Below are 27,431 nucleotides of genomic sequence, written 5' to 3'. Positions count from 1 at the left end.
ACTGCGTGTCGCTGGCCCCCATTCCTGGCCCCCGCGGCGCCCAGCCCCTTCCCAGCCCTCTCCCCCCTTCCCCGCTGCCTCCTCCTTCCCCGGCTGCTGCGAGGGCTGGTACCTTGTGTCCCCCTCCTCCCCACTCCTTCATTCTTTGTCCTCCCGTTCCCCCCGGGTGTGCAGACGCTTTCCGGGTTTGCTGGGCGTGTGTGCGGGAAAGGAAGGCCGGAGCGCACGAGTTGAGTCTCTGGGCTTGAACGATGCCCTGGCTGCCTGAAATTGGGCCCCGAGCTTGGGGAGGCGGCCAAGCCCCCCTGAGTGTCATAGGCCGGGGACGGGATGACATCACAGCTGCTCCCCTGGCTTCCCTAGGCTTCCAGGTGCGGACTCTCTGGGCGCCCACTTCTCATCTGCACCTGAGAGGGAACGAGGAGGGGCGGCTTCTACAAAGGCGTTCGTTGCAGAGGGTTTTGAAACATCACTCACTGAGAGTTGGCTCTGTTCTACAGGATAGGGAGAGGGATGGAGGGCTTGGGATCGCAGCCCTCTAGAGGCAGACAGAGAATTAGAGTGGAATGAAAGAAGTGCTGTGAGGTCGGAGAAGCAGCTGAATACACGTAGAGTAAATTGATCATTGTCAAAATCAACCGCCAGTGAGGTCTTCCTATCAGTGAAACAGCGGAAAAGTGGAGCGCAGGCAATTAGACTTGATCTGAGAAACAGGGCCCAGGCTCCCAGCTGCTGTCCCATAGATCGCCTGCTTTAAGACGAAGTTTTGCGTTTTCCAGCAGTGTTTTTCTTTTTGTTCTCTTTGAACCCTCACGGGAACCAGAGAGTTCTTCTCTGTTCTTAAACCCTGTCTCTTCTGTTACCCTCTCCACTTCCCAAAAGCTTTTTTTTTTTTGGCCTCATCCTCACTCCTTTATCAAGCTCATGCCGTCCTGTGACCATCATTTTTTTCCCTTTCACATACTGATTTTTTAGAAAGAAGCGATAGAGAATCTTGTCTTTAATTTCTCTTTTTATAAAATGAGCTCAGGTACTAGGCTGTGAGCTAGGAGGATATAAAAAGATGGCACCTCTGCTTTAATAGACTCAATCCCACTTTGTTATTTAGAAAACTAAAAATAATTCAAAATGTGCTGAAGTTGTTAACTATGAGACAAGTACAGCAACGTCTCATTTCCCTGAATAGTGAGGAAATAACATGTTCCATAACTGATTTTCACTTCGACTATAACTGTGGTCTACCCTTTTGAGCACACTTTCTTTTATAAAATGAGTCTTATTCATATTTTATAAAATTAATCCTATCAGAAAAACTGACGGGGGCGCCTGTGTGGCTCAGTCGGTTGAGCATCCGACTTCAGCTCAGGTCATGATCTCCCGGGTTTGTGGGTTCCGCCCCGCGTCGGGCTCTGTGCTGACAGCCAGCTCAGAGCCTGGAGCCTGCTTCCAATTCTGTATCTCTCTCTCTCTCAGAAATAAATAAAACATTAAAAAAAAAACCTGATGAAATCAGCAAAGCACGGTTAATGGCTCAGGCTTAGAAATCTTGGCTTAGCACTAATTCTCTATGTGACATTCAGTGCCCTCCAAAGATCTGCAGGAGTGCACTTAGAGTTGAAAAGTTGGGTTTGTTGCTTGTTGCAGTGAGGGAGTCCTCACAGCCCAGGAAGCCCTGGGGCGTCTCAGTAAGTGGGTGTTAGAAAGGAGTCACAGCATTCAGGCTTGCAGGTGGTTTGGGGGAGAGTTTAAGGAAACAGGACTTAGCTCTGGTGTGGATGGTGTCAGGAAGAGGAAGAATTCTATGGCGTATCTTCACAAATCCTGTCTAAAATGAAAGAAGGCTGCGGTGAGGCTAAAGCTGTGATTGGCCAAGAAGCAGCAGTCATTCATTAGCCACGACTGGTGGTGGCTGTTTGGTCATTTTTGTGGTTTGGACGATATTCACATTTTGAGGTCACCCAAGGTTATGAGCGGTCTTGGCTTTGTTGTATTTTATCAGAGTGGCCTTGCCTGATGCTGCTGTGCCGAGACACTGTTCGTGCTCAACAGGAGCATCCCAGGCCAGCACCTGGCAACACCAGGGCTGGCTTATAGGGCCAGGCCAGCTCCCAGGCCTCAAGACTCCTTTTGTTTTGTTTTGTTTTGTTTTGTTTCTCTTTCATGATTTGGGCAACTTGCTTAATATCTTTGAACTTGAGTTTCCACATCTGTAAAATGCCTACTCAGTGTTGTTTTGACAATTAAATGAGGAAATACGTAGTAAGAATTTAGTCCGGTGCCGGCACAGCACAGGTGCTCTACAGTTTCTCTCTTTATCTGGTGTATTTTGATGTTGATGTTTTTTTTCCTCAAAACTACTCAAGCAGAGGCCCAGTGATCAGTCAGAGCTGCTCCAGGGAAGAATCCTGAATTGAGCATGAAGAAGAACTGGGTCCCTTCCAGCTCAAAGATTTGATCATTCTATCCCTGGGAACCATTATGAATAGATGCTAATTATAGTATGTTCTCATGCAGTGACCTTGGCACCTGTTTATTCTTTGCTCCCAGCAACCGATGGTCCTAGTTGGCCATGTGCTCTTCGGACTTGGTATTGTCTTGCTTTCATAGTCTCTTCTTTCAAAATCTGTTGTCCAGGAGTCTGTTTCAAACTTATATACCCTTACCATATTTGTTTTTGCTTTCTGGATTCTAATTGCTTTGAGCTGGGTGAGTAAGGACCTTTTGCTAATGGAGTTCTTTTCTTAAAATTTTACTTAAATTCCAGTTAATAGTGTAATATTAGTTTCAGGTGCACAGTTTAGCAATTCGACACTTCCTTACAACACCCCGTACTCCTCACAAGTGCATTCCTTAATCCCCATCACCTGTTTAACCCATCCCCCCACCTAGCTAATGGAATTCTTTATTTTAAATGTTTGTTTATTTTAGAGAGACAGAGAGAGGGAGAAGGAGAGAAACCCTCAAGCAGGTTCCTCACTGGCAGTGTGGAGCCTAACACGGGGCTCAAATTCATGGACTGTGATATCATGACCTGAGCTGAAATCAAGAGTCAGATGCTTAACTGATTGACCCACCCAGGTGCCCCATAGATAATGGAATTCTTAAGACCTTGTGTGAGAGCCAGGATCTGTGGCACAACTGTGAAATGCAATGGGTTTTTAGACCATGAGCATTTTAAGCTAGATCTCTCATGAGGCCATTTTTGTCTCCTTTGAGATTGGAGCACACTGGAAATTTGAATCTGAGTTCTGACTTGTAGTTTAATTGAGACTTTATTGTGTTTGTCTGCGTCAGGCAACGTGGGTTCTAGATCTTTCAGTTGGCTTAGGTGTATTAATTTGCCTGGCTAAACAGTTACTTCAGATGTTTGAAAATGGTACGGCAGCTAATTGTCTTCCAATGTCACATGGTAAACTTGACTGTATTAAATTTCCAGCCTGTTTTAGCTTATCTCTCTATTATATAAAAACTCCTAGGAAAAAAGAAAAAAAAACTATAGAAAATGGACCAAGAACACAAGTGGTTAAGAAAGGAAATACAAAAATTCTTTAAAAGATGCTTGATTAAACTCATAAAAATAACATATTCTAAGACTCTACTGAGATACTGTCTCTCACCTCTGATACTGACAAAAATACAAAAGTTTGAGAACACTATTGCTGAGACTTTCATACCTTATTGGTGAAACTGCAAAATGGTGCAGCCCCTAAAATTATTTTATGTATTTTCCCATTCATCTAGCAATCCCTCTTGTAGGAATCTTCTTTTGGATTCTCTTACCCATGTATGAAGAAGACATGTTCAAGAGTATTTGGTGTGGCATTTTTATGATAAAAAATGTAGAAATAACCTTAGTGATCAGCCATAAAGGATAAACAGTGGTACAGCCCCATGATGGAGTATTATGCAGCTGCAAAGATGAAGGTATTAACAGGGAAAGATTTCCAGGACATGTTGTTATATGATAAAAAATAAGATGCAGAAGAGTGTGCAGACTTCTTTGAACTTGTATTTGTATAAGGAAATACCATGGTAATATACCTGCAGGGAAGAGCCTTGAAAGGGTAGATGGGATCTGGGTACAAATGAGATTTCACAGTGTGTGTATATATATATTTTGTACACAGTTTTGATATTTGAGGCATGTAATATGCATTTAAACATAACAATAAAAAAGAAACCTCTATCTTTAACTTCACAAGGAGAATATACTGAGTTCCTTGATTGAATTAGCCTGATTCTCATAGAAACCTATAAAGGAATAGCTACCCGCATTAGCTTTTCCTAAAGCACACTACTCTGTCAAGAAGGCAAATTAGCTGTATTTGATGGTGGGCAAAAAAATAATAATTTAGGAGTTCCTTTTCCTTAGCCTCTAATTCCTCTGGGGAGGACTAGTGTCATTTCAAAGGCTTTGCCATCCACAACAGATGGATTTTATTATGTTATTTTTTTCTTTCTTTTTTTGTTCATTTATTGATTGAGTGAGCAGGGGAGGGGCAGAGAGAGAGAGGGAGAGAGAAACCCAAGCAGGCTCTGCCCTGTCAGTGCAGAGGCGGATGTGGGTCTTGAACACACAAAGCATGAGATCATGGCCTGAGTTGAAACCAAGAGTCGGATGCTTAACCAGCGGAGCCACCCAGGTGCCCCAAGTTATGTTTTTTTAATGACATGTCTGATTTGGCTTTTTCCGAAACCTGTTTGACCTGAAGGGAAGTTAGTGAACTCCCTTTCAGGTTGTACCAGAAAAGACTAGAACCCATAAAACTAGAGATTCTGATACCAATGGTACACTGGGGCAGATTCTGCTGTGGCTCTTCTCTTGGATAAGCAGGACAAATTCCCACAGGTCACTGGGGAGACCTTATTTTGTTAAAGGTTCTTTCCATATGTTTGTCACAATAAATCTTGCATGCTACCCTGCACCCACTTTCAGTGGGTACGTCTTACTGTCCTCCATCAATCTGTTTCCTCCTAAATTCCCTTTCTTGACACCTGGCATCTCTGTCTCCTTGGCCAACCACACCTGACATACCTGGCGGCCATCCTCGGGAGTCTCTTTCAATACTGCCCTCACATCCAACCAGAGTTCTGGAGAAACCACCAGATCAACATCTTTTCTATCCTTACACCAATGACATAGTTCAGAATAAGCATTTGCTGTCCATCTCTAATCTTATTTCCTCCCAGCTGGCTTCCTATTTTGCTTCCAGAAGATCTTGCTAAGGGACCACTCTGATTGCATTGCTCCCTATACAACCCCTCTGATGGCCCCCAGCAGGGGAGGCACGGCTTGCATGGCCTAGACCAAGGCTTCCTCATCCCTGTCCTTTGCCCTTCCCCACTCTAGAACCGTGCACTCCAATGTGAGAACCAAGCCCAGAGTTTGAAAGGTAATTCTGTGTCTGTCAAGGAAGTGGTGATGGGTGTACTTACACAAAACGATGTCTCGTGGACCACCATGAGCTTGTCAGTCACAAATCTTGCTGTGCATGATTTTCCCCACCCTTCCGTGCAAATGCCAGGCTTTTATAATTGCTGCTCCTCTGCCTGCTTCTACTTAGTCCACAAAATGCAGCTTGGATCCTGTCTACTTCAGGACTCCTCTGACCCTGTGCTTCTCTCCAGTTGGATTTAGAGCCCTTTTCTTGGTCCATTTCTTATGACAATTAATGTCAGTATCTGGCATAAAATCTAGTTGTGTATTTTTCTATCTGGCCACCAAACTAGTAGCTCATTAAGAGAGACTACTTTATATATTTATTGATGGATAGTTGACACACAGTTACATTAGTTTCAGCTGTACAGCATATGCATTGACAACAGTCTAACTTATGCACACCACAACTGTAGCTACCACCTGGCACCACACAGGCCATTGCAATACCCCTTGACTACATTCCCCATGCTGTACCTTTCATCCCGGTGACTTATTCTATAACCGGAAGCCTGCACCTTCCACTCCCTTCATCCATCTCTCTACCCCACCCCTCTGGCAACCATCAGTTAGTTCTCTGTGTTATGGGATCTGTTTCTGCTTTTGTTCATTTATTTTGTTTTTGTTTTTCAATTCTACATGTTAAGTGAAATCCTATGGTTATTTGTCTTTATCTTAGCATAATACGCTCTATGTCCATCCATATTGTTGTAAATGGCAAGACTCATTCTTTTTTATGGCTGAGTAATATCCCGTCACACACACACACTCACCCACCACATCTTTATTCATTTGTCTGTCAGTGGACACTTGGGTTGCTTCCATATCTTGGCCGTTGTCAATGCTGCAGTAAACATAGGGGTGCATATATCTTTTCAAATTAGTGTTTTTGTTTTCTTTGGGTAAATACCCAGCAATGGGATTCCTGGATCATGGTATTTCTATTTTTAATATTTTGAGGAAACTGCTCATTGTTTTCCACAGCAGCTGCACCAATTTACATTCCCACCAACAGTGCCTTTTTATCCACTCCCTCACCATCACTTATTATTTCTTGTCTTTTTGATTCTAGCCATTCTGAGTGGTGTGAAGTGATATCTTATTATAGTTTTGATTTGCATTTTCCTAGTAATTAGTGATATTGAGCATCCTTTCATGTGTCTGTAGGCCATCTGTGTAGAGGTAGATGACTTTTTGTATCAGTATCCTAAGTGCTTAAAGCAAGTACCTGTGTGTTGTAGACACTTGAGGATAATTAATGATTCAGGAAATGCTTCAATAAGTAAGTGCTCCTTTGCTAGGAAGCAACTTCGTATAGTGAGAGATGAATTAGAGATGAGAGTCTGAGCAGATAGTTTTCCTTCCTTGCTGTTCACCGTTTATCAGAAAGTAACTTTTTATGTTTTAGAACACCTTCCTTAAAGTTTATTCCTATTGTTAATAAACAAGAACAGGGTGAGGTAGCCACATGATAATTGGAGAAAAGGCACTTTAGAGAAGGGTGAGTAATAAGTAAGGCAAACATTTTCTAATGTCCTAGAGGAGGTTCATGTTAAAGCAAGTGGGTTTAACTAGTTAATGTCTAAGACTGCTCCCAGCTCTCAGACTCTGTGATTTTCTATCTATGTGGCTGCCAGACACCACGGTACAAATACAAATAAACTACATTTCTTATCCATTAGATATTTTAATCTTTGACCATGGGTAATTTTTAAAAAGTCTTATTTCACTTGTCTTTTTTTTTTTTAGTAATAATTACATGTGTGTATTTGTGTTTGCACGTGTACATATATATGTATATAGCCTATATGTATATAGGCTAGGTGCAATTTATATATTGTGAGTTGTTGAATAACCTTTAACCATATTTCTACTATAGTGTTTTAAAAACAATTTGTGAAAGAATTTTTACAAGTATTTTTTTATAAGTATTCTAGTTTTTTTTTATAAATGTTATAAGTATTTTCTCAGTTTTGTTTGTCTTCCTAAAGGCCTTTCTCATCCTACAATTGAACAAATATTTGTATTTTTAACTTGTACTTTTATAGTTTCATTTTTCCTCAAAACAGCCTCTAATCCACTGAGAATTTGCTCTTGTGTATGACATGAGATACGAATCTGGCTTTACTTTTTTTTCCGGAGGATAAGCCCATTCTTCTGACACCATTTATTGAATAGTCTGTACTTCGTCCACTGAATACAGTATTTTATATCTTCCAGTGTGTTTCTCCTTTTCCCCTACAGCTGGGTAGTGATGAGGCCCTCATTTCTGAATTAAAAGTAATAGTGTCTTTCCATTTCTGAATAGGGGGAATCAGAGTATGGAGAAATGGCACATTGACCCGTCAAAGAAGAGGTCATATCTTTGTATCTACAAATTAGGGAAGTCAGTATGTTGGTCAACAAATATTCCCATGTGTCTGTCTTCTAATGATTTGGTCTGGTTATATTTCCTGACCATTCGGGCTGGCCGAGATCCTATGACAGCTTCTGACAAATTGTGAGTGAACATGTTACGTGTCAGTTTGAGGCAAGAACATCTAATTGCTGGTGTGAGACTTTCCAGAACTCTATTTCCTGTTGGATGGCAATTGACAGTATTCAAGAAGGTGGCTGCCTCTTTAGTCTGGGTCCTTGAATGACGACAGTGAGGAAAGTTCTCCTGCCCTTTTGTATTGGAAGTATAGCGTGGCCCATAGATAAACCTCTCTTGTTATAAGCTACTAAGATTTGGAGCTCATTTTTTTCTGAAGCACAACCTAGTTTATCTCCACTTACACACCTCTTCTCTTTCAGTATTTCAATTTGATTTTTTTTTTTTTTTTTGTCATTAACTGAACTCCCATTAGAGGGTTTTCTAGGGAGAAGAGAGGATGGACACTAGGGAGAATAAGACAATTTTAGAAAAAAAGTAAGTGAGATAATAGCTTCCTATTTAATTCAGGGGTAACTTTTTTTTTCCAGGTAATCTGGGACTCTCATAATGTTTGCCAAAGCAACAAGGAGTTTCCTTAAAGAAGTTGATTCTGGAGGTAACCTGATTGCAGTATCAACCTTGAATGACTCTGATAAATTACAACTTCTAAGTCTGGTGACCAAAAAAAAGAGATACTGGCGCTGGCAGAGACCCAAGTACCAGTTTTTATCTGTCACCCTTGGAGATGTGCTCACAGAAGACCAGTCTCTGAGTCCAGGTAGGTTCCTTTGGGTATATGCTACAGTTAGTTCTGGAAAAGATGATGCTTCATCTTTTAGGTTACATACTGTCTTGAGTGATTATAAGGTAAGACCTTATAATGAATTATCTTCTTTCTTTGTATATCATCTTAAAGATGTACCCTTTCTTTAAATGAACAAAATTCTATAGGCCAGACATGAAAAGTTATAGCTTAAGTTTTTTAAAAAAAAATTGCAGTTTTTGGTATAAAAGTAATCCATGCCCACCATAGGTGTTGTGGCCACTGAGCATAAATTAATTGATTCAGATCCTACATATCCATCGGGAGGGTGTGAAAAGTTTTATTACTCACCTAATGAAGCTTTCTGGGGAGACCAGGATAGGCTCTCAAGCTGGTCCAGAAATAGCTAGAGAAAAGGGGAGGTAAAGAGATAGAATTTCTGTCTGGATAGCAGTTTGTACAACCTAAGACTTCCTTTTTATCAGAAAATCACATTGTTCTGGCCTAAATCTAGTAGACAGATTGAGCGCTTGCCATGTACCAGGCTCTGTATTATGTGATTTACATACATCAACTTGTAACAGAATCCATCAGGAAGGCATTATCTCCATATTAGATATGAGAAAACTGAGGTTCAGGGAGATGAATGTTAGCCGGTTCTTCTAGCTAGGAATATTGGAATAGTGACTATAATCTTGAGCTCTTACCAACTGTTCTATGCTACTCCCCAAAGAATTTCCCAAAGTGTTTGTATTCCATAAGAATAATAAAATAGGAAAGACCTTTGAATTAAGGGCATTTTCACAGTCTTCTTATTTTTGGTGGTGGTAAGAGAGATGATTCTGTTTTGTAAATTGCAAAGATAACGATGGGTGATGAATTCTCATTAACTTTTATTGAGGAACAGGTTTTCTTGACAGGAGTGAAAGAAATACAGGTGTTGGGGGCAGTGAGTGGATGGAAAGAAGAAGCCTTCCAGACTTCAGGCAGAATGCCTTATGAAGTATAACCAGGAGCCCAAGGGAGCCTTGGGGCAGAGAAATGAAAAAACCCCAGTGTGAAGTTTCTAAGAGGCTCTAAGTGTAGCCATACCAAATGACAGTAACTGAGACTATTTTTATGGTGGTATTTGGTTGGATTACAAATGAGAACAGTAGAAATCTGGAGACATGAGAAGGCGGGCAGTTCAGAGATAAAATCATCAGATGTTTATCTTTAGTGTCCAGAAAAGAAAGGCAGAGCTAGAAGGCAACATGATAGTCATCTGGATGTGACCAGATAAAGAACATAGTAATTCCCAGAGGACTTGATGGAAGCTGGGATGCTTTGTGGGTGGCGGCATCTTCCTAGGTCTGGGAAGCCAGAAAGGAAGGGTAGAGAGTCTGGCGCTTGTGTGTTCTAGGATGGTGTTGGAAAGAGGGAGGGAGGACAGACGTGCCCACTGACTTTAGCAGGAATAGAGATAAGGCATGATAAGGAATTAAATGGTCGGGTAGAGTCAGTATAAACAGGTAAGTGTGGGAAGGGGAATTTTTTCATAGAGATGGCCATGAAGGCCAGGGGAATGTTCTCCAAGACCAATGGGTGGGAAGGAAAGATGCCCAGGACCCACTTGACTGACCTGCTAGATCCCACATAAGGCAGACCACTCTGTCGTAAGTAGAGGCGGCTATTTCCACTCTGCTTAGGTGTCATCCTCATGAAGTCTCTTTATAGTCTTCGCCCTGAAAGAGCGCATATTTAAACTATTCTGTTTTATAATCTGGATAGGGGTTAAATGGATGTTTGCTTTAAAGTTTATTTTTTTTATTATTTTTTTTAATGTTTTGTTTATTTTTAGGAGAGAGAGAGAGACAGCGTGAGCAGGGGAGGGTCAGAGAGAGAGGGAGTCACAGACTGTGAAACAGGCTCCAGGCTCTGAGCTGGCAGTCAGCACAGAGCCCGACACGGGGCTCGAACCCACGAACCGCGAGATCATGACCCAAGCGAAAGTCGGACGCTTAACCGACAAAGCCACCCAGGTGCCCCTAAAGTTTATTTTTAAGAGGTCTCTACACCCAACATGGGGCTCAAACTTACAGCCTTGAGGTCAAGAGTCACATGCTCTTTCAAATGAGCCAGCCAAGTGCCCGTGGATCCTTACTTTAACATTATGTGGTAATTTCTTCAGATACTTTTGGTGCACCTGTCTATATGCGTATATGTTGGAACTGAAAGACACACACACAGTAGAACGCTTGGCCACCAGTTCACAACGATGAACTGGCTCCATTTTCTTTTGCACATACATACAGCATGGCTGCCAGCTTTCCATTTTGAATGCAAACTTCATGTTTCCCATGGATTTCCACAGGATTGGAAAGGTAGATGACCTAAGGCAGGGAGGTGGCTGTATTATCATCAGACTCTTTTGCATGTCTCATTCACTCCAGTGGTCGTGGAGTCGGACTTTGTGAAATATGAGGGCAAGTTTCACAACCATGTGAGTGGGTCCATCGAGACGGCAATAGGGAAGGTCAAGCTGAATGTTGGAGGCAAAGGCCTTGTGGAAAGCCAGTCTTCATTTGGAACCCTGAGGAAGCAGGAGGTGGACTTGCAGCAGCTCATCAGAGATTCTGCTGAGAGGTAATAAGAATTCTGTTTGACATTTTGGATTTTGACGTGCATCACATTTACAGGTCATTCATTTGGACCTTTGTAAAAAGGGTGACAGATGGGAACTTTGCCCCAAAGCAAACATTATTGAACGTCTGTGTGCTGAAACTTGATGAGAGCTTATCTTTTACTCTGGAATTTTTTTATTGTTCTTAGTTTGACTGGGGAGACCTGGAAAGCACCATTTTTTAATTTAGGTATAATTGATATATTCATTTCAGGTGTGCAGCATAATGATTTGCTATTTGTCTATATTGCAAAATGATCACCACACTAAGTCTAGATAATACTTATCACCATGCGTAGTTGTAAATATAATTTTCCTTGCGATGAGAACTTTTAAGATTTATTCTTAGCAACTTTTAAGCATGCAATACAGAATTATTAACTACAGTCACTGTACTGTACATTATATCCCCATGACTTACTTATGTCATAACTGGAAGTTTGTACCTTTTGATCTTCTTTACCCATTTCACCTACTCCTCACCCTCCACCTCTGGTAATCACTAATCTAATCTCTGTATGTAGGAGCTCGTTTGTTTTGATTCCATATATAAGTGAGATCATGCTGTACTTGTCTTTTTCTGTCTGATTTATTTCACTTAGCATAATGCCTTCAAGGTCCATCCCTGTTTTTGCAGGTGGTAAGATTTCTTTCTTTTAAGTGGCTGAATAATATTCCATTGTATGCATATTAACATAGGTTTCTGACCAATTCCAACAGTGTCTGAGAATTCATCTCAGTGCTGATACTAACCACTTAATGGTAGTAGCAGATTCATAGGTGAAAGTTTTAGTCCTAAAAGACTGCCCTCAACTCTTACTCTGTATCAGATGCCACCAGCAAGCCCAGGCTGTTAGTTGTGCTTCGGACATCTGGCTACAGACTGGAGGTTACCGTGTCCTCCTCCTTGGACTTCAGATGCCATTCACAAGTCTAAGTTATTACCTGTACTTCTTTTTTTTTTTTTTTTAAATATATATATTTTTAAATTTATTTCTGAGAGGGGGAGACACAGAATCTGAAACAGGCTTCAGGCTCTGAGCTGTCAGCACAGAGCTGACACAGGGCTCGAACCCATGAACTGTGAGATCATGACCTGAGCTGAAGTCGGATGCTTAACTGACTGAGCCACCCAGGTGCCTCTATTACCTGTATTTCTGACCAACTGTCTAAAAACCAGATTCCTATGACCTCCTCCTTGAGTTCAAGTAATTTTGTTACAGAAGCTAACAGAACTCAGAAACATTTTACATACTAGGTCACTGGCTTCTTATAAAAGGATATAACTTAGGAATAGCCAGGTGGAAGGCATACATAGGGTTGGGGGAGGGAGAAGGGTGTGGAGCTTTCATGCTCTCTCCAGGTCACCACTCTCCAAATCTTCACGTGTTCGCTAATCTGGAAACCCTCTGAACCCTGTCTGTTTGGGTTTTTATGGGCTTTATAACATAGGCATGATTAAGTCCTCATCAGCCAGTGATGATCGATTCAACCTTCAACCCCTCTCCCCACCCCAGAGATTGGGGTGGGGGTACTAAAGTTAAAACCTTTGAATTACACTGTTGACTCCCCAGATAATCAGTCCCCATCTTTAGGTTACCTAAGGACTTTCCAAAAGCCACTTTTATCTCTTACCACAGGAAATTCCAAGGGTTTTAGGAGCTCAATGACAGAAACTGGATTAAAGACCAAGTACTGTATATATTTCTTACTATAAATCACAATATAACATACATATGCCATATTTCCTTATCTGTTTATCCATCTATGGACACTTAGATTGTTTCTGTATCTTGGCTGTTGTAAATGCCGTCGTGAACACGGCAGTGCAGATATCTTTTCAAGTTAATGTTTAACTACTTTGCAAAAATACCCAGAAGTGAAATTTCTGGATTATATGGTAGTTCTATTTTAAATTTTTGAGGAAACTTCATACTGTTTTTCATAGTGGTTGCACCAATTCGCAACTCCACCAACAGAGCCAAGGTTACCATTTCTGCACATCCCCTCCAACTCTTGTTATTTCATGTCTTTTTGATAATAGCTATTCTAACAGGTGGGAGGTGATATCATTGCAGTTTGATTTGCAATTCCTTGATGATTAGATTGATGATGTTAAGCATCTTTTTGTGTGGCCATTGGTTATCTGTAGGTCTTCTTTGGAAAAATGTCTATTCATATCTGCCATTTTTAAAAATTGAATTTCTTTTTTGCTATTGAATTGTATGAGCTCTTTATATAGCTTATATATTAACCCTGTATCAGGTATATTATTTGCAAATTCTTTTTTCTCATTCAGTGGGTTCCCTTTTCATTTTGGTGATGGTTTCCTTTGCTGTGCAGAAGGTTTTTAGTTTGATGTAGTCCCACTTGTTTATTTTTACATTTGTTGCTTTTGCTTTTCATGTCAGATTCAAAAAATCATCGCCAAGACCAATGTCAAGGAACTTACACCTATGTTTTCTTCTGGCAGTTCTATGGTTTCAGGTGTAACATTCAAGTCTTTAATCCATTTTAAGTTAATTTTTGTGTATGGTGTTATCGTAGACTCAGTCTAAAGTTCTTTCTTCCCCAGCAAGAAAGCAGACGCAGGATTAAAATACAAGAGATGACTAATTTCTGGGAAAAGACAAGAACCCCGAATAACAGTCCTTACTCTGTATTTATTAAGATCAGAAGGCTTGTGATGGGTGTGTCCAAAGAGACCATGAATCTGTGAACATTAACTCATGGGCATGAGGGAAAGGAGGTTTTGAAGATATATGGTGTTTGGAGTTTGGGTCAATGTAAAACAAAATGCTGGCGCTGGGCACATGGTTGTTAATGGCAGAAGGAGGTGCCATGTCTGTTTATCTTAGCTAGCCTAGGGGATAAGACAGAGCAAGTAACCTCAGGGTTAACAAGGCACCTTTTTCTTTTTGATAAACAGCTCTGCTCTGGGTAGCATCACCCACAGCAGTCTATAGCCCTATTTACCTGTTTACCTAATTTGGTCCTTCCTTCCTGTGAAAGCAGTTTTCTGCTATAGTACTAAATTGGGAGGGGTTTTTGCCCTGAATACCTAATCTTGCTTACCTCATATACCTTTGTATTGGGGCCTTTGCCCCCCATGTCTATTCTGGGGGCCTTTGCCCCCTCCTGCTCTTTCCTGGAGTCCTAATCTTGTTTACCCAAGTTTGGGTGAGAGCATCCTATGGCTGTGTAATTCCTTATGCCTTGTTAGCCCATTGGTACAAGCCCAGGGAATTTCTAAGCTTATTCCCCACATGGTGTAAGACAGTGGTCCATTTTTATTCTTTTGCATGCACTGTCAAGTTTTCCCCATACCATTAATTGAAGAGACTATCCATTCCTCATTGTATATTTTAGACTCTTTTGTCCTTAATTAAATGACCACTTACACATTCATGGGTTTATTTCTGGGCTCTCTATTCTGTTCCATTGATCTATATGTCTCTTTTTAATGCCAGTACCATACTGTTTTGATTACTGCAGTTTTGTAATACAGTTTGAAAGAAGGCCATGTGATGCCTCCAACTTTGTTCTTCTTTTTTTAAGATTTCTTTGGCTACTCAGGGTCTTTTGCGGTTCCATTTAAATTTTAGAATTGTGTTCTCTGTTACTGTGATAAATGCATTGATATTTTAGTTGGAATTACATTAAATCTGTAGATTGTTTTGTGTTGTAGGGACATTTTAATAATATTTTTCCAGAGCACCTGGGTGGCTCAATATGTTGAGTGTCTGACTTCAGCTCAGGTCATGATCTCCCGGTTTGTGGGTTCAAGCCCCGCATCAGGCTCTGTGCTGACAGCTAGCTCAGAGCCTAGAGCCTGTTTCCAATTCTGTGTCTCCCTCTCTCTGACCCTCCCCTGCTCATGCTGTCTCTCTCTTCTCAGAAATAAATAAAACATTTAAAAAAATAATATTATTTAATATATTTTAATATATTATTAATAATATCCCATTAGCACAGAACAACTTATTTATGTCTTTGTCAATTTATTTTATCATTGTCTTACAGTTTTCAGTATACAGAATATTCACCTTCTTGGTTAAATTTATTTTAAAGTGGTTTTTTTTTTGATGCAATAATAAATGGAATTGTTTTCTTTCTCTTTTTGAATGTTCATTATTAGTGTAGAGACATGCAAGAGATTTTTATGTATTGATTTTATATCCTGGAACTTTACTGAATTTATTTGTTCTAATGGTTTTTTGGTGGAGTTTTTAGGGTTTCCTATATGTAATTTTATGTCATATGCAAATAGTGGTAGTTTTACTTCTTCCTTTCCTGTTTGGATGCATTTTATTTCTTGCCTCATTGCTCTGGCTAAGGCTTTATGTTGAATAAAGTGGTAAGTGTGGGCAATCTTTGTCTTCTTCCTGTTCTTACAGGTAAAGCTTTCAGATTTTCACTGTTAAGTATGATGCTAGCTGTAAGCTTGCCATATGTGGCCTTGTTATGTTGAGGCATGTTTCCTCTATACCTACTATGTTCAGAGGTCTTATCATAAAGGGATGTTAAATTTTGCCAACAGTGCTTTTTCTGCCTCTTTTGAGATGGTATTATTATCTTTCATTTTGTTAAGGTGGTGTATCACATTGATTGATTCATGGATATTGAACCATTCTTGTATCTCTGGTGTAAATCCTACTTGATGATTATGTAAGAACCTTTAATATGGTGTTTTATTTGGTTTGCTAATATTTTGTTAAAGATTTATGCACCTATGTCCATCATGGATATTGGCCTGTAATTTTTTTCTTTTTATAAAACTGAGGTATAATTGACACGCAGCATTGTATTAGTTTCAAGTGTACGGCATAAAGATTTGATGTCTCTCTATGTTGTGAAATGATCACCACATTAAGTCTTTTTAACATCTCTTACCCTAGTGGTCTGTACTTTTCTGTGGTGTCCTTGGCTACTTTGAGTATCATGGTTCTGCTGGCATTATAAAATGAGTTTGGAAGGGTGTTCTCTCCTTTTCTGTTATTTGGAAGAGTTTGAAAAAGATTGCTATTCTTCAAAGGTTTGGTAGAATTCACCAATGAAGTTATCTGGTCCTGGACTTAAATTTGTTGGGAGATGTTGATTACTACTACAATCTCCTTGTTAGTAATTGGTCTGTTAAGATTTTTAATTTTTTTTCCTGATTCAATCTTGGTAGGTTGTATATTTCTAGACATTTATCCATTTCTTTTAGGTTGTCCAATCTGTTGGCGTATAATTGTTGTAGTCTCTTATGATCCTTTGTGTTTCTGTGGTACTAGCTGTAATACCTTCCCTTTCATTTCTCATTTTATTTGAATCTTGGTAAGTCTAGCTAAAAGTTTGTCAATTTTGTCTATCTTTCCAAAGAAGCCTCCGTTTCATCGATCTTTCCTATTTTCTTATTAGTCTCTATTTTATTTACTTCTGCTCTGATGTTTGTTATTTCCATTCTCCTCTTAAGTTTGGGCTTTGTTCTTATTCTAGTTCCTTGAAGTATACTATTAGGTTGTTTATTTGGGGTCTTGTTTCTTGAGGTGTAGGCATTTATTGAGAGGTACTTCCCTCTTAGAACTGCTTTTGTTGCATCCCATAAGTTTTGATGTATTTCTATTTTCATTTGTCTCAAGGTATTGTTTTGTCTTCTGATTTCTTGCTGGCCCATTGGTTGTACAGCCTGTTGTTTAATCTCCACATAATTGTGAATTTTCCAGTTTTCTTCTGGTAATTGGTTTTACCATAATGGTCAAAACAGATTCTTGATGTGATTTCAGTCTTCTTAAATTTGTTTTGTGGCCTAACATATGATATGGTCTATCCTAGAGAATGTTACAGATGCACTTGAGAGGAATGTGTATTCTGCTGCTTTTGGATAGAAGGTTCTGTATGTATCTCTTAAGTCCTTCTGGTCTAATGTGTCACTTAAGCCTGATGTTTCCCTGCTGCTAATCTGAGATGATCTATCCATTGATGAACACGGGTTATTAAAGTCTCATACTATTGTATTGCTGTCTATTTCTTTCTTTAGGTCTGTTAATATTTGTTTTATGTATTTAGGGGCTCTACTATGTTAGGTGCATAAGCATTTACAAATGTTATATCCTCTTTAATTTTTTTTAATGTTTTATTTATTTCTGAGAGAGAGAGACAACGTGAACAGGGGAGGGTCAGAGAGAGAGGGAGATACAGAATCTGAAACAAGCTCCAAGCTCTGAGCTAGCTGTCAGCACAGAACCCGATACGGGGCTCGAACCCACAACCGTGTGATCATGACCTGAGCCGAAGTCGGATGCTTAACTGGCTGAGCCACCCAGGTGCCTCAGAAATGTTAAATCCGCTTGTTGGGTTGACTCCTTTAACATTAAGGAATTCTCTTTGTTGTTATTACAGTTTTTGTTTTAAAGTCTGTTTTGTCTGGTATAAGTATAGCTAGCCCAGCTTTCTTTGGGTTTCCATTTAAAACATTTTTTTATGTTTGTTTATTTTTTGAGAGAGAGAGAGAGAGAGAGAGAGCGCGCGCGCGCAAGTCAGCGCGAAAGCTGCAGAGGGTAGAGAGAAATCCCAAGCAGGCTTCACATTTTTAGCACAGAGTCCAATGTGGGGCTCAAACTCCAGAACTGTGAGGTCGTGACCTGAGCCGAAACCAAGAGTTGGACTCTCTGCTGACTGAGCCACCCAGGTGCTTCTCTTTTGGTTTCCATGTACATGCAATATTTTTTTTCAGCCCTTTACTGTCAGTTTGTGTGTCTTTACATTTTAAGTGAGTGAGTCTCTTGCAAGCAGTATATAGATGGGTCTTGGGTGGGGTTTTTTTTGTTATTTTTTTTTTTAATCCATTCAGCCACTCTTTGTGGGTTTTTTTTTCACAGTCCAATAAATTTATTCTGTAAAAACAATACATTTTTTTTCTTCTCAACTGAGAAGAAATACGGAATTTTCTAATACGGAATAGATATTTTACAATATGGTTAAACTTTACACATGGCCTCAAAACTGAAGGGCAATTTCAATTTTGTCTTCAGTATGCCAACATTGTGTGTTTACTCTTTGTGTTTTTATCGGCATATTTAGTCCACTTACATTTAAGAGAAGCACCCTAAAAGGATGTTACTTCAGGAAAATATGTTCTTTTTTTTTTTTTTTCGATTATACTATTTATAAAATGCCAACAAGGGGCATATGCTATGTCCTACGTTTTTGACTGTTGGTATCAGAAGCAGGAAAATGAGATTCCCCTCTGGCTTCTGCTTATTTTCTGATTAGGAAAAGAAGAAAGCAAATTAGAGGCTTGAGCAGAAGAGCTGGTCTTCGGTTTTGAATCTTGTAGAAAACCCCACAGTTGTTCATTGTTTAGCTTGTAGTAGATACATTTTACCTAGTGTAAGTCATTATTTTTACTTTATGATTATTGAATAGTCAATAATTTTGTTGAGTGCCTACTATGTGCCATGTACCATTCTGCATGCTTGGGGTGCTGCAGTGAACAAAACGCCGACATCTCTGCTCTACATTCCATTGGGGAGAGACACAACTATACACCTTAGTAAGAAATATAATAGGTTGATAGGGATTGGTGGATTGGAGAAAAATATAGCCGGGAATGTTGGGGGGGGGGAGGGAGGGGGGGATAGGGCATGCTAGGAATGGGGGCTGTGGTTTGGAAAAGTAGCCAGAGAAGCCATTGCAGAGAAGTTGGCATCAGAACAAAGGTTTGAGGAGGATAGATTCGAGTACAGGGGTATCCTGGGCAAGAATGATGTGGGCAGAGGTCGGTGTGGCTGGAGCTAAGTAAGCTGGGAAGGAAAAGGAGAGCCCGGCGTGGGGGAGGGCAGGTAAAAGGAGCAGACGGCAGGTTCTTCAGGGATTTACTGGCTGCTGGAAGGACTAGGTCTTATGTAGACTAAGAGGGGAAGCCGCCAGAAGACTTGGAGCAAAGAAGTGACACGATGGGTCTTAAGTGTTTAGAAGGATCTTGCTGGCTGCTGGGTCGAGAAAAGACTGGATAGGCAGAAGCAAGGAGTCCCATCGAGAGATTATTGCAGTAATCCTCACGAGAGATGATGTTTCGGTTTATACATTAACCTATGTGTGTTTTCATGTGTAGTTTTACTACTCTTTTCTTTCTTCTTTTTAACCCTTTTTGTTTGAAAACAGAAAATGCAACTCCAAATAAAGAGAAAACTCACATTTAAGTATAGGTGATTTATCTTCACTTTTCCAACATAGGAAAAGGATTATAGGGATTATAAAATACATTCACTCATTGAACAAAATTAGGTTTAAAAAAATAATGTGTAAATAATACCATAAAAGTCTTAAGCATTTAGTGGGTGGATTTGTATAGACATTGAGAATGTTGGGGCAGCCGCAGTCTTCAAAACTCAGTCATTAACGTCTGGTGCTTAATGGACTTGAAAGACCTTGGCCATTATCCATTTCCTCCTGGTACTTTCTAGGATCCCAAGACCCGGGCAGGAATCTCCCTTTGGTCAGAGAACTTTAAGCTCTGTCTGGTGACACCAGGTGGAAGGGACAGACAGCGTCTCTTTCTCTGATAGTCATAGTCTTTATTTTCCTTTGTCTAGGGTTTTTTTTTTTTTTTTTTTTTTTTGCTAGAGAGACAGTTTCCTTTTCTACTCCAATACTTGGGACATCCCAGAGAAATATTTGTTGTTTACTTGAAAATAAAATTTATTTGGGTGGCCTGCAGTTTCATTTGCTAGGTCTGGTAAATAAGGGAGAAGAAGAGAGGTGGGCTGGCATTGTTGGTACGGGGTGGGGGTGGGGGGGACTCTGTTTCTCAGTCATCAGACCTCCCTCCATAGGTTAGCCCTGTTTTGCAGTTTTGTTACTTCTATTTCATGAACCACCTTTGGGAATGTTTTATCATCACACTTCCCAGTACAGGTTTTCCAAACCCTCTTCATGATTCAGGTGTAGAAGATTGTGCCGACAGGACGTATAAGGAGCGGGCTCTGTGAGTAGGGTGGGAGAAAATATTGTGAAGAGATGGTAGTTACCATCAGCAGTGGTAGGTGGGATTGTAGGGAGAGAGGGAGGGAAGGAAACAAGCATCTGCTGAGCACCCACTGTGTGGCAGGCACTTGATGGCACAGACATAAAGTGTGCATTTACTCTGCACAGCTCTCTTCTTTTGCAGCGAAGGAGCTAAGGCTCAGGGAGGAAAAGTAACTTGGTTTCAGTCCCATAGCTCAATTTGGATGCTGGAGCTGGGCTTCATCCCAGGATCTCCTGGCTCCAGAGCTCCTGTTCCTTCCTCTAAAATCGTGTGTAAGTGACTGTGAGGCAAAGAAACTGGCGGAGGTAAAAGTCGCTGGAGTTCTAGCACAGGATGAAAGGGAAAGTGTGAATCCCGGTTTCCAGTGGACCAGCTGCACGCCTGAGCAAGCCCAGTGCCCAGCTGGGCCTGTCCCCCCGGAGATGCTGTACGCAGGCGTTCGATCACCTCAGGGGTGTCATTAGAAACCTATTCATAAAAGAACACAATTAACATCTAGAAATGGAGGGTGCATCTTCCAGCAGACTCACCTCTTCCTTGTTCTGTTATTAGAGGAAAGGGTGAGCTGCAGAGGACGAGATGGATGGCAAGGGGAGACCCTCCCAGTCATGAGATAGAGATCACATAAAGCTAATACTCTTCTTACTTCATACTGGAGTCATAAAGTCTTATCCACATCATCTGCCTGTCTTTGGACTCTCTTAACATCATTGGATTGATAAGGTGCTCTTTGACATACATGTGGCCTTGGGAGTGGTAATTAGTAATGCCTAAGAACTGTGCGTCCTTGAAGGCTTATCTGCAGTCAGTCATTTTTATTTCAGGTAATTTAGTTAAGTCGTCACCTGTGTAAAAGCTATTTTAGCCCTCAGAATTCATCGTATTTGCTCTATTGTCCGTGAGATGTGTGTACATCCCAAAAGCAAACTTCATTTCTCCTTGAAAAAACAAGCACCTGTATATATAACGTTTATCTAGCTTTGTTGGGCATGAAGGTGTACCAATAGAATTAGCCTTCCAGACACCTGGAGCTGACCCCTTTGAATGAGAGCTCTATTTATCTTAAAATATTCTTTAAGAAAAGAATTTTTAAGTCTATTTATTTTGAGAGACAGAGTATGTAGGGAAGGGACAGAGAGAGGGGGAGAGAGGTAGAATCCCAAGCAGGGGATGGGTGCAGTGCTCAATCCCATGAACCATGAGATCAGGACCTGAGCTGAAATCAAGAGTCAGATGCTCAATTGACTGAGTCACCCAGGTGCCCCTATCTTAAAACATTCTTAATTGAAAATCATGCTAAAATATATCAGGAGTTTCTCTCTCTTCCTCCTCTCCCCCTCCTCCTTCCTCTCCTCCTCCTCTTTTTTTAAGTTTATTTATTCATTTTGAGAGAAAGAAGAAAAGGGCAGAGAGGGAGAAAAAGAATCCCAAGTAGGCGCCACACTATCAGTGCAGAGCCTGATGTGGGGCTTGAACTCATAAACCATGAGATCATGACCTGAGCCAAGATTAAGAGTCGAATGCTTAACTGACTGAGTCACCCAGTGCCCCTGCTGCTGCTTTTTTTTAAAACGGAGAATACCACATTTATTGAGATCTTTTCCTAATGATTTGTATTCATGTTTTGTTTTATTTTTTTCAGTTTTTTTTTTTTTTTTTTTTTTTTAGTGTTTATTTTTAGAGAAAAAGCATGTGAGCAAGGGAGGGCCAGAAANAAAGAAGAAAAGGGCAGAGAGGGAGAAAAAGAATCCCAAGTAGGCGCCACACTATCAGTGCAGAGCCTGATGTGGGGCTTGAACTCATAAACCATGAGATCATGACCTGAGCCAAAACCAAGAGTCAGACACTTAACTAACTGAGGCACCCCGGTGCCCCAAGAATCACGTTTTGTTTTTAAGATACATCATTATTCAAAATCTAAAAATATTTTAAATTAAAAAACTTTTTAAAAATGTTTTAAAGATGGTATTTTTAAGTAATCTCTACACCCAATGTGAGGCTTGAACTTACAGCCCCGAGATCAAAAGTCACATGCTCTACCCACTGATCAGGTGCCCCAGATGTATCATCATTTTGAAATAAACTCTTATTTTTCTGCCTTGTCTTCCATTGTCAGTGGCCATATGTTACCACCTTAAGCCTTAAGTGTAACCACCACAACTCACCCCTCTCTGTCCCTCGTTTATTGCTTCTAATCTCCTAGGGTCTTGGGGATGTTTATTCCTGGTAAATGAGTTCCGGAATTTGGTATGTCATTGTGCCCCTGGCTTCAGTTTCCTCAGCTGTCGGTGAAGTCGCAAGACTAGATGATTGTGGGCTTCCTCCTGGCTAAATGTCAGAAGTGAGTGTCCTACGGAGCGCATGCGTCAGCCGCTTTTCCCTGGGTTCCAGCCTTGGTTTCAGCTGATTTCCAGACCAGATAGCATTCTCCTCCTGTGTTGCATTGGAAAGCAAATCCTGGTAAGACAGATTAAAGTTCTGCATGAAAACGTGATAATTACAAATTTGGCTCCTCATTAAGAATTCCAGCTTAAGAGGCTCCTGGCTGGTTTAGTCGGCAGAGCATGCAACTCTTGATCATGAGTTCAAGCCCCACGTATGACATGAAGTCTACTTAAAAAAAAAAAAAAAAAATTCCAACTTAAAAATTATGTGGAACTAATAGGTCTTTCAAGCAATCATATAGCAGTGACAAACCTTCATAATAATTTATATTTCAAAATTACACTCAATCTTCTATCTAAACACTTTCAAATTCCAAAGTTTTACACACAAAAAATTGTAAATGCTACTCTTTATTATGGCCCACGTTTGACCTCTCTAATGTTACTGAAGTAGCTCTCATGAGTATTGTTTCTTTTTTTTTTTTAAGCTTGCATATTTATTTTGAGAGAGAGAAACCCTAACAGGGAGAATCTCAACATGTGGCTCAATCTCATGACCATGAGATCATGACCTGAGCTGATATCTAAAGTACTACCAATTTAGCCACCCAGGCACCCCTCATAAGTAACTGTTTCAAAGTGCCATCAACTCTTACCTTATTTAAAAGTTCTTTGAGGTCAGGGTTTTGAGGGCCCAGGTCTTTCTTAAAGCATCCATGCAGTGAAGTGGGAACTGGTCTTCTTTGATAAATTTCCCTGTGGCCAGCAGATAGTTTGGAAATCCTTCTGTCTTCATGCTTGACTCAGTGCAGGCATCATTTTTTTATTTTGAGAGAGAGAGAGATGCCAGCAGGGGAGGGGCAGAGAGAGAAGGACACAGCAAATCTGTACTGTCAGCACAGAGCCCTCCATGGGGCTCAAAGTCATGAACCATGAGATCATGGCCTGAGCCGAAATCAAGAGTCAGATGCTTGACTGACTGAGCCACCCAGGCTCCCCCTGGGCATCATTATTATTTTTTAATTAAATTTATAAAATTTATTAAAAGATTTTTTAAATATAGATTATTGTCAAGCTGGTTTCCATATAACACTCAGTGCTCATTATTTTAAATAGAGTTTGTGCCTAACAATTTAAGGACTTAGGACCACACACACTTAGAGGACAAGAGTATACTGAATTTGGTCCTTTCCTTTATTCTCTTTTTCCTTTGTTTCTTCTTCATGGTTAGCTTTTAAGTAGTCAAACCAGGGGAGTGCATCCTGAGGTCTGGGGGTGGGAACAGCCAGGAGTCTCTTCATGCTTTTCTCTTGGTGTTGGTGGGAGGGGTATTTTTGGCCTCTCATGGAGTGGTAAACTTCAGGCTCATTTTTTAAATAAAAAAAAAAAGCTGGTTGTGGAAACATATATACAGAAGTATAAAGAGTGGTTAACAAGCAGTCCTATACGACCTCCTCCCACTCCTGGCTTAAAAGAGATCTTTTTCTTTAAACCAAGACAAAGGAACCATCTTTTTCTCCTTCAGTGCCCTGGATTTCATTAATAAAATGGAATTAGTGTTTCTAAGGTATTTGTGTGGAAACTAAATGAGAGAATATAAATAAAGCATGGCACGTGCCAGGATCTCACTGCATGTAGCTATTAGTGTGAACACTTTGCTAACCATTGCTATTATTACTAGCTTCAAATAGAACTTGGTAATACAAGCCAGGAAAGGTCAGAGCTGTTGGAGGGAAATGTGTGACTTAGCCTTTGATAATAGAGCAGATGGATGCTGAGTTTCAGAAGAGAGAGAAAGTCAAGCCCTTGGAATTTCTGATGTGTAGCATTTCTGACGTTTGCATCTTGGAGGAGTCAGGCAGCCGTGTAGCCTCCATCGGGACCCCCGCTGCGGAAGGACTAACTACCTTCAGTGAAAGTGGGAGAGGCTCTGGTCTGTGCCTGTGACAACAGCCTGGCTTCTCCCGGAATGAGTATGGACCAGACATGTAGCTGTGCCACGAAGTCTGGAGAAGAGTAAGCTGTTCTTTCTGCATGTTTTGTTCTAGGACGTGCTTGTTCAGTTCTTGAATAAAGATGTACCCAGCCCTTGAACAACATCAGTAAGACGTTAATAGCCTTGTCTTGGTGGGAAATGCAGCTGTGAAGCTTTCAAGGGCCCACCAAGTCTACTGTTCTTAAAAGGTGTCTTTTCTGGGGCACCTGGGTGGCTCAGTTGGTTAAGCATCCGACTTCAGCTCGGGTCATGATCTCACAGTTCATGAGTTTGAGCCCTGAGTCGGGCTCTGTGCTGACAGCTCAGAGCCTGAAGCCTGCTTTGGATTCTGTGTTTCTCTCTCTCTCTGCCCCTTTCCCACTCATGCTCTATCTCTGTCTCTCAAAAAGATGAATAAATATTAAAAAAAAATTTTTTTAAAGATGTCTTTTCTGAGACCCCCGCCCCCCAGGCCACACTCATCTCTGTGCTATTTGAAAGTCAGTCAGCTTCTTGTTATTTTTTTCAAATTATTCTGTCTCCTGGTTTTAGTCTTAGGTCTGAGGATTGGGGGCTGCTAGAAGCTTGTCTGACCTTGTGTTATTTTTATCCACAGTGTAATCTTAGCTAACAACCCCTCATGTGGGAGATGAAGGTGGTCTGGGGACTCTTTCACATGTTTGATCCTGGGAGTGGTTTTTATTTTTGTACAGAAACCATCCTGTCCTATGAGCTTTACTTTGGCAGGTTACTTCAGATCTTTGTGGAACTAGGTAAAATTTAAGTCCTGAGGAGAGATGTTCAAGTACTATTTTCTTCTAAGATCGATAGGCCTTCTCCTATTTCATCAAATCCCAGATGTCATCCAGTGTAAGATGCACTGCTATTTTACATACCACTAAGAAAGAACACTGCCGGTTAAGCCCTGTCACCCATCAATTTTAAAACTTCCTGATTTCAGATATGTTAAGATGTGGGAAAAAAAAAGTGTGTTTTAAAATTGATGAGATGTGGGATTCAAAACTGGGTTGCCTGGAACAAATCAGGGGTTCAAGTTCAGAGGAGCAAATGTTTATCCCACCTGGGCTCTTTACACACATCTGACACATGGACTGTACCCATTACTGAATTTGTTGTCATCTCACTAAGCCCTTTAAAATGTTTATTTAATGTTATTTATTTTTTGAGAGAGAGAGAGAGAGAGATACTGTGAGCAGGAAACGGCAGAGGGAGAGGGAGACACAGAATCTGAAGCAGGCTCCATGGCATAACCACAGAGCCCAACATGGGGCTTGAACTCATGGGCCCTGATATCATGACCTGAGCCAAAGCCAGACACTCAGCTGACCGAGCCACCCAGGTGCCCTAAACCTCCTTCTTGATCCATCTCCTTCGGAGGTGCTGTTTGGTGAGGCTTAAGTCCGGTTGTGTCAGCCAGAAACCTGAGTACCAGACGTGGCTCCTTCCTCACCTTCTCCCCCACACCTAATCTTTCACTAGTTGGTTCTGCCTCTTCGGGATCTTTCTTACCGGTTCCTGTTGCCCCAGCCTCGCAACCACTTCCTGGTGCTGGCCTCCACCGCCTCTTCCGTGGATGTCCTCCAGGCCTCGTGGTGGACATCGGCCCCTGCCACCCCTCCCGGTAGATTCTCCGCAGGGAGCGGGTTGGATCGTGCCCCTGGCCGGCTCATGGCCTGCTCTGCTCTCCACTGTCCCGGGATGGTGTCCATACCCTCCTCTGGTTGACATGGCCCAGCTTTTACTCTTCCGTGTCCTTTCCCACCATTCCACCCTCCCCCCACCTCAGGCCAGGCCCTGGAATTTATTTCAGTTCCTGAGATTAAGCCCCAAGCTCTTTCTCGCCTCAGGCCTTGTCTGAAAGCTCCTTCGCTCCTAACAGCCAGCGTTAGTTTGTGGGGTAACACGTGTGGTACCTGCCCGATCCCGGGTGCGTGTTCCTCCCGGCCCTGCACTGTGTCTGCTGCGTGCTGAGCCCCCTTCGGCTGAGGGAGTAAGTGACTCATCTTCATTTTACATCCGAAGCGCCTGAATCGCTGCTGTGAATTAGTTTGCCTGGACTCGGGATTTAAGCCCAGGTGCACAGAACACAGGAGTTTTCCAGTCTAGCTGCTGAAGCACGGAGCTCCGAAGGAGAAAAATGTCCGAAGGGCTCCAGCGTGAACTCCCCTCTGCGCACTAGCTTTGCGTGGTGTATCATCTTGCAGACCTGCAGCGGTGGGAGTGAATGGATTTGTGTGGAAGCGGAATGTTTCTAACGGCTCAGGACTTTCGTCCGCTCTCCGCCTGGGTTGTATGCGAGCGAGAGGAGGTGTCACGCAGAGGTGAACAGAGGTGGGGCCGCTGCCAGGTGGGGGTCAGCTGGTCGTGTTGGTAATCACGTGCGGTTAGCCCTGTGCCTCGACTTTCAGTTTTTTCAGGCAATTTACCATCCTGAAGTCACTGCCAAGGGAGAGAAAGAGCGAGGCTTTTTCTCATTATATTAAAGTGGAGTCCCCAGGGCGCGGTAGTTGAGGTTTCTGAGACTTCCTGAGCCCATCTCTGGGTTCAGTATCTCTGGTGTGTGGGAAGTTTCTTCTATGGTTGAAATAGAGACTCTTGGTTGGCGGTGAGCAGCCAGCCCACGGGGGAGCTGGGAGGGCCTGCTGCTGGGCTCCGGGGAGCAGAAAGCCTGCTTGCTTGTTCACAGGCAAGTATTTAGTACTTTCAGTATGCGAGGCCCAGCGGAAGTCTTGGAGGGAGAGGGAAGACGGAAGGGCACAG

The 27,431-nt window shown here is 41.5% G+C and overlaps 1 protein-coding gene across 1 annotated transcript in view; it reads left to right on the top strand.

Moving 5' to 3' along the window:
• Positions 1-27,431, top strand: part of GSDME (gasdermin E) — a 66,409-nt gene that overhangs the window by 3,733 nt on the left and 35,245 nt on the right. Inside the window, 2 exon segments of the mRNA XM_039221795.1 lie at positions 8,402-8,631; positions 11,049-11,241. Coding sequence (XP_039077726.1) covers positions 8,421-8,631; positions 11,049-11,241 — 404 coding nt within the window. The 5' untranslated portion in view covers positions 8,402-8,420.

This window comes from Hyaena hyaena, unplaced genomic scaffold (genome assembly GCF_003009895.1).
Source record: "Hyaena hyaena isolate Hyena2069 unplaced genomic scaffold, ASM300989v1 scaffold_1013, whole genome shotgun sequence".
Taxonomy (NCBI): domain Eukaryota; kingdom Metazoa; phylum Chordata; class Mammalia; order Carnivora; family Hyaenidae; genus Hyaena; species Hyaena hyaena.
This window is presented reverse-complemented; position numbering and strand designations above follow the sequence as displayed.